General features: G+C 36.7%; 1 protein-coding gene across 1 annotated transcript in view; it reads right to left on the minus strand.

The window, feature by feature from the left end:
- MMP16 (matrix metallopeptidase 16) overlaps positions 1 to 13,185 on the minus strand; it is a gene marked incomplete at both ends in the record, with an annotated part of 162,874 nt that overhangs the window by 78,020 nt on the left and 71,669 nt on the right. The window contains one exon of the mRNA XM_082298872.1: positions 995 to 1,143. Coding sequence (XP_082154998.1) covers positions 995 to 1,143 — 149 coding nt within the window. The remainder of the gene's footprint in view (positions 1 to 994; positions 1,144 to 13,185) is intronic.

The raw sequence follows: 13,185 nt of genomic DNA on the forward strand, positions 1-13,185 counted from the left end.
GAAGGGGCTGACTCCTGCCTGGCTACAACCTCCTTTGAGGTAGTTGTAGAGAGTGGTAAGGTCCTCCTGAGTCTCCTTTTTTTCAGGTTAAACAGCCACAATTCCCACAGCCGCTCCTCATAGGACTTGTGCCCCAGACCCTTCCCCAGCTCTGTTGCCCTTCTCTGGACATGCTCCAGCACTTCAAAGTCCTTCTTGCAGTGCAGTGAAGGGCCCAAAACAGAATACGGGATTCGAGGAGTGGCCCCACCAATGTGAAGTACAGGGGCATTATCTCTGCCCTGGTCCTGCTGTCTTAATCCCACACACATTTTCTTAATTGTGCATTAATAGTCGCTGGTTTTTTTAATTTTTTGGCATGTTTTTAATATTTGGCACAGTATAGAGTTATTTGAAAGTGTCCTTTAATAGGTCTGTTTTACAAAGTTTCTCTGTGTCCATTCTGTCACTAAAATCAGACACTGAGAGCCTGAAACAACTTCAGAATTGCAAAGGGCATGCAAAACAAATTCAATTTTACTGCATATTAAAATGACCACACCTAGTTTTTTGTTACTGAAAAACACTAAACGAATGAGCCAGTGGAGTGTGCCAAATATTTTTTTTCAATGAGAATAAAGAAATTTACACTAAAGATTTTCTAGTAAAAAAAGACTCCTTCAATTGTGGAACATTTAATGGATTCTTGCCAGCTCCAAATACGTTTCTTCCCTTCCACATTGACAACCTTTTGACCCTTTCTTTAGGTAACCCTGTAACATCTTGTTTACAATCACTCACCCAAAGGCAAACAGCATTTAGGCAGGTGATGACCTGCAACCACAAAATACAGTAGATGAAGAAAATGAAAAGGCAAGGAAAGAGAGAAAAAATTTAATTCCCCATCTGAAGCTGCAACACTATTTGGATACTCCAGTTACACTGCTGCTTCCCAGCTCTATTTTACCCTGCTTGAAACAGAAAAGTCAAGAGCAGTTCAGTACTGGTTACTTACTCAATTGTGTTCCTGTCCACTTTTCCTGTCATATTAATGCCATAGAACTGCTGCATGGCAGCTATAGCTGATTGCATGGTTTCTGCAGAGCGCAACACCGACATTCGGGGGTCAGTTGGTGGAAGGTAGCCATACTTTTGTAACCATACCTGCAATGACAAGTGCAGTGGCTATTAAATAGAAATTAGAGGTAAATAAAATGCTCCCTAGTAATTAGTTTTATACCATACATAAAGAAGCTTCTAATTCACCAAGTCCTGTTAGTTTGGGTGCTTGGGGTTCTTTTATTTATCTGCAGACAAGAAATTCTTCGGGGATTTTCTTTAACCTTCTTTATTAAAGATTCTGTTGCTGTAAGACTTACAGAGTTTTCTACCCAGAAGCAATCTCTCTCTATTATCTGAAACTGACTGCTTCAATTATTTATTTAATGTATTTATTTATTTATTTATTTGAAGCTACAACTTAAGCACCTAACCCTGGCTCTAGGCACTTCTAGTAGTGTTTTAAGCAGACAAAATATAAATCTACAATATATGCCACATACAACTGACTACCCACAGGGCACACAATAATATTCACCATCTACAATAATAAATCCACAATAGCTCTCACACATTTACACTATATTGTTATTGTCTCTCAAAGAACATAAAAGAGAGGGTAGGGAGACATTCAGCTTTCTGAAAAGAACGTCAAAATCACATACTTAAGGCAAAGCAGGTGTCCAGGAGACAGTGAAGTAGCAGAGTCTGCCTTCACTTAGAGAAAACTCTGATAAGAGGAACTGCCTTTTTAAATCAAGATGGATTTAATGCCAACTGATTATGGTCTTAATTGCGTAAAAGCGTGAGGCCCAAATTACTGAAAGCTTCATGGATTAAAGCCACTATCTTAAGAACACTTGGACAAACCCTCTGAAACACGCTGTCCTCTTGAGGCAATGTTTCATAAACCAGTAGCTGCAGTTATAATGTTTCTATGAATTCTCAAAATCAAGACTATACAGAGAACAGTGAAAGACTTTTGAGGAAGTGAGGGCACTGATACAGCTTTAAAAATGTCTTTTCATTTGAGAGCTGGAAGTACTGACTAGAACAAAAGGTACATATATGGCCATTCTACAAGACTCAGTTAAAAAGCATTCCTGCTATTTCACTCCCCCCAGTAACAAAATATTTGTGACCCCATAAATCTGTTCTTTAACAAAAAATATTTTTTAAAAATTGATTCAGCCACCTCTTTCAAACATATCACATCACAGTTCACAGATTCTGAATCATTACATTCATGAACGCTATCCGCCCACTACACCTTATAGTGTTTTGTGGGCTCTCTCTGCCTCATACAACACTTCTGGGTTTTTATCTGTTTGTATATACACTGTTTTTATACAGCCTAACACCAACCTACGTATCTATGTTCGGTTTTAAATTTATCTTGCAGAGTCCACTGTTTCAGTTTTATAGCAGGTTAACCATGGTCATGGTGCACTCCCCTTTTATGAACACAGTGAAGATGATCATGAGGAATGAATTCATTATTAAGGTTCACTTTGCTAACACTGAATGTGTATTACAGGTGAACATCGGCTCAGTGCAAGTAAAAGATCAAACTGACATTAATGATTGCGGAAATCTTCAGGTTATGAGTTCAGATATTTCTAATTTAAACATGTACCTTAAACACACATTTACCTATGCAGTTCACACACAACCTCAACAATCACAGAATCACAAACTCACAGAATATTCTGAGTTGGAAGGGACTCGCAGGGATCATCGAATCCAATACTTAAGTGATTGGCCCACAGGGATCAAACCCACAACCTATTTGTGAGCCCCACACAACAGGGAGATACAACATGACAGCAAGGTATAGAAAGGATTAAGACCCAGACTAAAGTCTTTCACCTTCACACTATCTTTATATACAGGAACCATTCAGAATAAGAACAAAAATTTGTTTAATAGATAGGAAAATGCTCTTATGTCCAATATAAATGAACTGCTACAATCAGTACCTAACATCCAACTTTACATACTCTTACCTTCTTACACTTTTCAGCTTTAAGGGAGAACTTGTGTACATTAAGTGTGTGCAAGATTTGGGTAATTACAGAAATAATTTAGTTTACGTGCCACTTTGCAGATGAAGCCTGTTCTTCCTTCCAGAAGATAGCTCTGACAGGCCAGACAGTGCCTGAATGTTGGCAAGAGCAATGTAATATGTGGAAACAAGACCATGGAACTAAGAATTAAATAAGTTTGACACAGAGTGGATTGATTTCAGTGTAGTATGTAGAGTCTCTTTGAATGAATATTTACAATGAATATATTTAAGAATGGGGTTATTTTCATATTCTTCTTCTCAAGTCAGTGATATCAAAACAAATAGTGAAGAAAAATAGTTCTGGGTAACATGTCATGGTTATGTAAAATGATACCACCTTCTTGCCACCTTCTCAGCAAGAATTTGGTATGCAGACATAGAGCAGGGCTTTTTATGAAGCTCTCAGGTGCCAAGGGCAGACAAAATTGCTTGGTAGCCTTGGGAGGTCACCTATCATCACACAAAACCATACCCACTGTGGCATAACTGAAGGAGTCAGAGGTATGGGGTTACAAGTAAGAAAATTTGCCAGAAGTTAAACCTTCAGATATCTGAATTAGAAAAGCTGTTAAGACAGAGACAGAAAAAATATCTTGGGGACTACTGCTCATGGGAGAAGTGGAGCAGGGAGAACAAACTGGAATCTTGCAGAGTGCCATTGCAGAGAAGCTTGGCAGAAAAGGAAAAGAGAGTTGGGTCAGAAACAGCAGGAGAGGACAGTATAGCCTTTCCCTATCTAAGAAGTCTCACATACAAGTTAAATACAGGATATCTGAAAGCCACCCCCAATCATTAACAAAGGAAGTAGACCACCTGGGTCTTCCCTCAGCCTTCAAAATAGCCTAGAAGACACAGCCAACATACTGGAAAGTCAGATGACACTCTGAAAGTAAGTTTCTTTTTGAAAAATCAGATGAATTGACCTCCATGTTAGAGAGTGTTTGAGAGGTAGTAGCATTTAGTGTTACAAAATTCTTTACTCTGTCCTTATGAGAAAGGATTATGAAGCAAGAAAAAAGAAAGCAAATCTGGTTCTGTAGTTTTCTGCAGGAAGGACAGAAAATTTTGAAGGACCTGGGCTCAGACTACTATATATCTGAAATATGCACCTCAGATTCTATTGTGTATAGCCCAAATGTTGTGAACTGTAGAGGAGAAGCTTAACTTAAAGCCCAGAATGCATAGGTGGGCAAAACAGTGAAGAGGAAAAGAAACAGTTTGAGCAGGGAAATGAAAGAAAACCATTTTCTATCTGTCTTGTATTTTTGAGGCAAGCTATAAAAGAAATTATATCCAGAAGAATTTTCCCTTCCCCTCTACTGAAATTAGACTTAGTCTGCCTTAATGTACTTCAACAATGACAATGTCTTGGTGAGCCTCATCCTGAGGAAACCGTCAGTCTTGGAACAAAGAAATAGTGAAGTAGATCCATCTAACATGTAATGTCTGGGATGCCAACAGGGACCCTTTGCACAGACTCCAAATAAGTGATATATTTCACTCCTTTATACAATTTAGGAAGATAAAATACTGCTACTTCAAGTCAAGTTTTTGGGCAGGACTTTCTTGTCCTGCCGCCAAAGGAGATCCATGGTACCTCTCATGTAGCCACAGAAAAACACAGCTGGAACACAACAGGTTCCACCACTTCCCTCTCTAGTACAGAGTTTTAGTATCCTACTGCTGTGAAGTTTGCTTTAGAGTTGATTCCTTCTTGCTAGAATTTAAGCCTGTAACTTTTTATTTTACCTGCTGCAGGTAAAGGGAACCAGTTATTAATTTCCCCTCTGAATCAGCCTTTTATGTATTTGAACTTTCTGATGTGAGTCACTCTTTCTACTGTTTTAAAAATGAACTGAAGAAACCTCTTTTGCTTAATCATATTTCATTATCTGCATTAACCTCCAGAAAACTTGAAGATAAAATCTATCTTTACTAAGCATCTGGTGGCACTAGATTTCTAAGTTAGTTCCCACTGTTGGCCTATTAAGAAACACTGGAGTTTAGCTGAAGTGTTAGGAGTAATTCAGAAGAACATGGACACACAAATATTTCATTTAGGAAAGAAAAACAAAAAAACAGAAAAAGCAGAAATAAAATTAGCCTAAAAATATTTTTATTCAGCAACAGAACTTCAAGACTTATGTCCTATTCATCTATACATTTTAAAATTTTAAACCCATGATTTGCATATTTTACCCATCAGAAAAGTTCCTTCACCCTAATTCCACCTTCTGTTTTCATAATTGTAAAGAAAATGATAAAAAAAAATCCATTGGTGATTAAATCTGTAGACACGATAGGAGTTTGTTGAGGACCTGACACTTCTGCAGGCATCCATGGAATCTGTAAGTGCTCAGCACGTGAGCTGTTATCACCTTCCAGATTTTGGATGTCATTGACTAGACACCTAGGGTTTGGGGGTTTTTTTCCTGACATGATGAAAAAAATCTTTTCATTTTAGTTTGTAACTGCTACTTATGCTGTTCTGTGTGGCTCATCTGGCTATGGAACAGATAACACTTTCTCACACTGCTGTATTTTTTTCTCCTCTATAGGATAAAGAATGGGCTAACTTAAAAGGTATTAAACACACCAAGGGATTTTAATCATTCAGATCTTTGCTAGTTTAGGAAGAAAGATTGATCTTAAAAACAGTGTGTTGGCACCAAACTCTTATTAAGAACAAAGAGAACCCATTTATCATCATTAAAGATTAAACAAGAATATTATTAAGATAATCAGAGTTTCAGAAAGATTACTGATTTCTAAGATAGAAGAAAGCTTATCAAGAAATTATTAATGTTCCTGAATGACAGTATGTAGTATAAGCTACAGTACAATTATGGTCTATGAACCTGAAGGCTTAGTTAAGTAAATCAGTCTAATAAAGTAAATCAGTCTAATAAAACACAGATCAAAACAATTTCATAAACATCTTCAGTAGTGCAGCTGCATATCATTATTATTCATGTATTCCTGTTCCTTTTTTAGATTTTATCTGCAAACAGAATTCCTAACTGCACTGAGTAAAACTGTGATATTTCATAATTTCAAAATATTTTGACTTCTGTTTTTTAATACACTTCCACCAAAGACACTATAAGTGAAATGATTTAAAGTGTCTGAGTAATTCAGGAGCTTTATATTTTCAAAAAGCATACATTTATGAATCTAACTTACTGATCACTACAGGATTTAGTATTTCAAGTGCTGATGTAATTTTGAAAAGCGATTGAAGGCTTTAACTATAGTAAGTATAAATAAGCTAGCTCTGGAATTACTACCCATATGACCAAATTATTTCTTTGTTTAGGTCAAATAATCTTGGTTAATGGTGTGTTTTAATTACAGACCTACCTATGGCAGTTAATACTGACTTTTCAGTGACAACTTGATAGACAACCAGAAATAAACCAAAGTGTTTACAGAGAGCATTAGATGAAATCTTCTGATGTTTTTCCTTCCTCTTGTCTTCAGTGACATCAGTTCCTCACCAGTGGTGTTTTCTTAACAGAACAGCCTGATGTGAATGGGTATACGGTGCATGGCATATATCTAGTCAGAAAAATACTTCCAAAAAAGAGCACCTAAGAACATATAGTCCAGGAGAGTCTAACCTAGTCTCTCAGCAATGTCTACAGAATGAAAAGAATTATGATAGATAAAACAGAAGTTTAATGGTCATGACTGGTTTAGTACCCACGGTTTTAAGCTGAGATAACTAATTCTTAACCAAAAAACCAGCTTGCACTTTCAGAGTACATTGAAGCTCACAAACAAATCAATTTCTTGGAAATTGTGTAGCAGTGTGGAAAAGATCTTAAATAGAAAGAAGCATCTTCAGACCAAGCAATTACCTTTTTTTTCACGATGAACATGCCAAAAAGAAAAAGTAAAAATACCAACTTGCAAAATTTAGTTCTCCACTGACATAAACTAGAAAGTGAACAACCTATTTTCTTGTCAATTATTGTGACAACCCCCCAGTAAACAATTTACATGTGTCACTGGCATAGTCTTAGACACATTAATGATGGTAATCTTTACTGGAGATTACAAAATTTGTAGCAAGGACTTAATAATTCAGACAAATCTGTGGGATGTCTAGGCTGCAGCCTGCACTACAGTAAATACTTAGATACAGTACTAGAAGTAGCAGAATTGACCTCATAGTGGGTCATGGAAGAGAATAAATTGGGCTTCACTGAGTGCAGTGTTGCTGCAGCTAGTCAGTTCAAAATTAATTGAGGCACCTCCACTGTTCTATTATGTATCTGCCTACTGGTTTTTTCTGTGTTCTACCTACAAAATAGATGTGAAACTGAGCAATCTTATTATATTAGTCTCCAACAGCACAAAACCAGATTTACCAACACATGATACTACATGTCAGCAGAGAGGTGACAATCTGGAATTTCCCCACTCACATGTATGGTGACAGAGATAATTTTAAAAGGGTATTCCTGTTCCCAGTGGGAGGCAGCTCAAGAATGAAGACTGCAGCCCAAGGCTAGAAGCTCTGCCTTGTAAGTGACTTTGATTCAAACTCAGAGTCCAAGGCATGACACAAGTAAAAAGGCAAAATGTATTCAAAACTGTGTGCTGAATTCCTCTCATTTGTAATTCAAGTTTAGTCTAAATAATCTAAATAATTTCCTTTACTGCCACACTTACACATGGGAAAACCAATGTAGCTTGCGAGCAGCAGAAGTGGGAGGTGTAAAAGAGCTGTCAGGAGCACCAGGCCAGAGCCGTTTTACAGATCCCAGGCAGATGGGAATCTACCAGAGAGCAGCAGATGTGGGGTCTGCATATAGCACTGTCCTTCAGCGACTGAAATATGCTTGGAACAGAGATAAGACACTACCCAGCTCCAAATGCAGAAGCTACATTGTTTATTCACTACTTCTACTGTCTGTGTGGAGAGTGGGTTAGTGGTATAACAACTCTGACACAAATCCCTGGCCTGGAAAGAAACCCTTGATAATTTCCTGTAGCACATTTATAACTGACATCAGAATGTGGACCTTATTCATTATTTGCTCAGGGAAATTTTCTTCAATCACTAATAGAAACCTCTGGCAAAGTCTGGCAGAGACCCAGACAAGTGGAAATACTTCCACAAATAAAACTTCTAGTTCTAGTAGATGTAAATACTCAATCATACAGCTCATGTTAAAGGACACTGACTCTGCATCTTACTAGAATTTCTATAGCTTCTAGAAAAATATTAAGTGCTCTGCAGGGATAAGAACGCTTTATTGAATAGTCTGGCTGCATATGTCCTGACTGCTTCCGAAAAAAGGAATAAAAATAAACTTCTAAGGCCATGAGGATGAATAAGGGACTGGAGCATCACTCCTATGAAGAAAGACTGAGAGAGCTGGGACTTTTCAGCTTAGAGGAGGCTCCAGGGGTATCTTATCTATGTACACAAATATCTGAAAGGAGAGAGCACAGAAGATGGAGTCAGGCTCTTTTCAGCAGTGCCCAGTAACATGACCAGAGGTGATGGGTACAAACTGAAACACATGAAGTTCCTTTTCAGGTCTAAAGAAACACTTTTTTACTGTGAGGGTGGTCAAACACTGGCAACAGGTTGCCCAGACATGCTGTGGAGCCTCCATTCTTGGAGATACTCAAAAGCCATCTGGACATGGTCCTGGGAAGGGGGCTGGACAGAGCTCTTTTTCCACAATACCTATTCAATAACACCTTTGGTTTACGAATTTCAAACTAACTAAGAACATGGGTGCAACTCTGCAACTTTTTGCCTGATAGCTAAGCAATGGTATATGTCTAGAAAGAATTGCTGTCCACTTCTTTGATAACCATAATATTGTGGGGAATGGAGATTGCTCACAAGATTCCATAACCTCCAGTCCCTTGAAGACTCAAATCTTTTACTTTTTTTGCCTCTTTCTGTCCCTCTCTGTGTATCTTCTGAGAGGTTACTCATGTTCCTACTTGGAACATCCTCGATCTTTCCCAGGCTTAGATTTTTCTTTTTCTTTTATGGTTCTCTGTGGCTCATTATATGTAGCCGTGGAGTTTATTCAGATGCCTGGATCCCAGAACACAACGGACCAGATCAAGGTGATGGACATATAACAAAAACAATGATGAGCCTGGAGTCAGGGCAATTCTGGTTGAACCAAAGGCCCATGAGGAGATCCTTGGAGAATCATCACTCACTTTTTGGTAGCAAAAATGAGTGACACCTCCCAACTTTCCTCATCACAGCATTGCAAGCATTTAGACAAGGCTTTGAACACATTAATCACTATATAAATGCAATTGCAGTTTGGTGATATATCAAAGAAGGCAAGAGTTCCAAGTGAGTCTTTCACTACACTCCAGAAGATCACCCCGCCTTGTCATTGCCTCTTTGACCCCTACAGCTTTGCAATACTTCACCTGCAAGCTGATTATTTTGGTCTAATCCGAATATGTATTGATGCCATAATTTTGACTATCCTTAGCATCACAACATTTTAGGGTAGAGTGGTTTATTCTTACAAAAAATGCAAGCAAGGAACTGAACAACTAGGGAAACAGAATTTGCTGCTTAGATCTTACAGCTTAGTACTTGCTTGAACTTTTGTTTCTTCTGGTTTAGATTTCTCAAGAGAAAGCCTATCTCCCCTCACACACATATTCTAAACAATCAAAGCAATGCATTTAATCATGAATTCATGAGGACTGCCTCATTGCTTCAATTGCCATCCTACAAGCAGCAAAGTCCCCGAGTGGTTGGCATTAGCTGGAAATGACCACATATTATTTTAGGTTTTGAGAATATCATTGCAGGCAACCATGCAGTTTAAAAGGGAGGTATTCGCATCATTAAAACTTAATAAAAATATACAGTTTTTCCTCATGGGCTGTCAAATCATTGGCAGCAGCAGCAACACCAGAAACAGAAACTGTATAGTACTAGAAGACTGAAGTAAGAAATCTTGGTTATTTGGTATTTCTGTCTTCTGTGGTGCAATTATAAATTACATGCTGCCATGTGAACCAAAACAAAAACAAAACCAGCAGTGTATTGACCAAAAATACAGTAATGATCACTTTCCTTTTTTTATATCCCAACAGGTTGTTTGAAATAATTTTAATAAAAGTAGTAAAACTTTGTTCTAAGACATTTATGTAGGAAATACATAAACACATAATGTACCAACAGATGGTGGTGTGCTGCTTTAAAAAGGCTTGTGGGAAGGTAGTCCATTGTAATAAAAGGAAAAGGTCAATCTACAAAGTTCCTTTGGGGAAATGATTGTTCAAACCATATTTGGCACTTGGTATTTGAATCCATTAGATAAAATAACTTTACTATTATAATTTATGCAGTTTCAATTTACAACACTGAAATAGATGAAATGCAACTTAAATATCTAAAGGAAATGTGACTTGAACAAACTTTTTTTTAATCCACATTACCTGAATTTAATTTTCCTCATTATAATAGGTTTTTTCTCACTTTATAAACATAAGAAACATCATAGTTTGAATCACAGAAACATCCACTAAATGTCTACATAAATGTTTCCTGAATAAATATCAATATCATAAATATTCTCATATTATGGGTAAAACTAAAACTGCATTAAAGCAAAAGGATACAAATGCAACAGCACAATGCATATTTTTTGTTGATTTATACTTCATAGGTTTTTTACTACACCTTTATAGATAAGAGTGCATGTAAATTCATACTTAACCACACATAAGCAGTGTTTAAAAGTTTGTGTCTGTAAAAAACCAAACGGCTGTGCCAAAGTCAAGAGCAAAGCTGCTTCCCATGAAAACAGGAGGTATTTAACTGAACCAGTTAGTTCCTTTATTTGGATGAATATAATTTTTACTTTCATTTCTTTCTATGTATTTTTAAGCAATTGATGTCATGACTATTAGCAATATAAACTTTTATAGCACAGTATGTTTGTTTACCACAGTCAAAAGAGTTTTTAAATGTAAATATATAAATATATGCTATATCTACTTTTAAGCTGAAACTATTCTTTTTTTTCCTCCTGCTTTTCAAAGTCAGATATATAAGATGCAAAATTTCAGACCCTGCAATTCCTTGCTGGATGTCATTGCATATTTTAGAAATAACTCCTTTTTTTGACTGGTCTAAGATTTGTGATATTTACTATTATAGATCTTTGAAAAATCTGATTTATGTTTTCCTGCAGAAATCTGTAGACAGAAGATGAACACAGATTTTATAAATACATAAAATTGATGCATGATACCAGTTTGTCATTTCCCAGGGAGACAAGAAGAAAATGTAATGAACAAAAAATGGTAATACTGTCATTCCCAAATTACTTTCTTTTGTTCACATGGTGGAATTAAAACAAAATTAAATACTACAACAGAACATTTAAAAGAAAAACCCCAGAACATTTGAAAGGAGTCTATGGAGCTAATAAAGAAAGGAAGTAAATTCTGTGAATTGTATGATTTCTTCATGAGGAAGAAGGACAACATTTTAGTTCAGCCAATTCAGCCACTGTTTTTCAATGAACACAATCAATTCAACTACATAATAAATGTATGTGATCAGAGGCCTTAAGGATGAAAAGGCAGTACAGAAAATAGCTTGTCCTCTATCCCGTATTGTTTTAGTTTCTGACTTATTCCCCAGTTTTAAAAATGCTGGTCCAGTAGAAGAGGTTCCATGGGATATTGATCTATAATTAATGTTTCCCACCTTCATTTCCAGCACTTCTTCAGGAAATGCCTGTGGGAGATGACTCTGCCACAGGGAGGGAAGAGATCATTTAGAACTTAGCACTGCCATTTATACATGCTTGCTTCTAATGATTCTCTTTGATAATTTATGCAAATTACACCTGTCCTTATTTTCCTCTGGTATATGTTGTTCAAATGAAGCCAGATAGTGCCCTATAGCTACAGAGGTAACAACAATACTGGGTTTTTTACCCTTTTTTATTCGTCTTCAACAATGATCACATATCTTTCATTAATTCTGTTTTAGCAAGAATCACAATAGATGAATACAGTAGCTTTTCTGTATAGAGTTCAAATTTTATTTAGCAAGAAAAGGTGAATTCAGTACCGGAATTCATAGCATTTAACTCCTGCCAATGATGTTAAGGTGAAGGAAAAAGGACAGAAGATATAGAGGAAACTATCTTGCTTGCTATAATAAAGACACATAAATTAAAAGGTAAAATATTTCTTTTCCCTGAAACAATGACTGTGTAGATTAGTGGCAAAATATGACCAACTCAGGCTGGCTGTATTAGCCTCTTACTTTCATAAAGACAAAAAAATCCTTATACATCATTTGATGTCTATTTTGCTTGCAGTACACTAACTCACCAGCTGTTTGTAAGCCTCCTGCGCAGCAGAAAAACTGAATATATTTCAATACATCTGCAACTCTCCTTTTTATATCATCCTCTATACTCTATTTTTGTTAAAGGGCAGAATTGCAAAAATAGAAGGGGGGAAGGGGAAATGGTAGATTAATTCATGTGAGGGATGTGGCAAGGTGATTTCTGCCGGCAGAAAGGGACATAGAATAATTGCTTCAAAGCAAGCCACAGGATTATCTTTTATTAGCTCCCCTATGGGCTGTGGTCATGTGTTTTGCAATTTTAAAACGTAGTAGAACAATTCCTGGACCTTAATTAGGACCTGATGCTGTGAATTCCTGAGTGCTCTCAGTAGCCATAGGTTCAGATGGATGCTTAGAGCACTCAATACCCAGCTCAACTCAATCAAGTGTCACTACCAACCAGCAACAAGATTAGGATTTATCCATACTTTTACATGTATTTTATATGTAATTTATATGTATTAAAAAAAACTTGCTTAAAGAAAATAATTTCCTTACACATATCACTGGTAATATTTGCAAAGTTCAGACATTTTAGAGGTTGGAAGTTTTTTTATAAATACATTGGTTTTCTAGTTCATGCAGATAGAACCAAAGTAGCAGAAAAGGCCAGGGAAAATTGTATGTGCATGCTTTTCTGTTTTCTTCTTCCAAAAGACATGGTCTTCCATGAAATTAAGAAGGCTAATATGCAATTCAA

Source organism: Coloeus monedula, assembly GCF_965178545.1.
Source record: "Coloeus monedula genome assembly, chromosome: 1".
Lineage (NCBI taxonomy): Eukaryota > Metazoa > Chordata > Aves > Passeriformes > Corvidae > Coloeus > Coloeus monedula.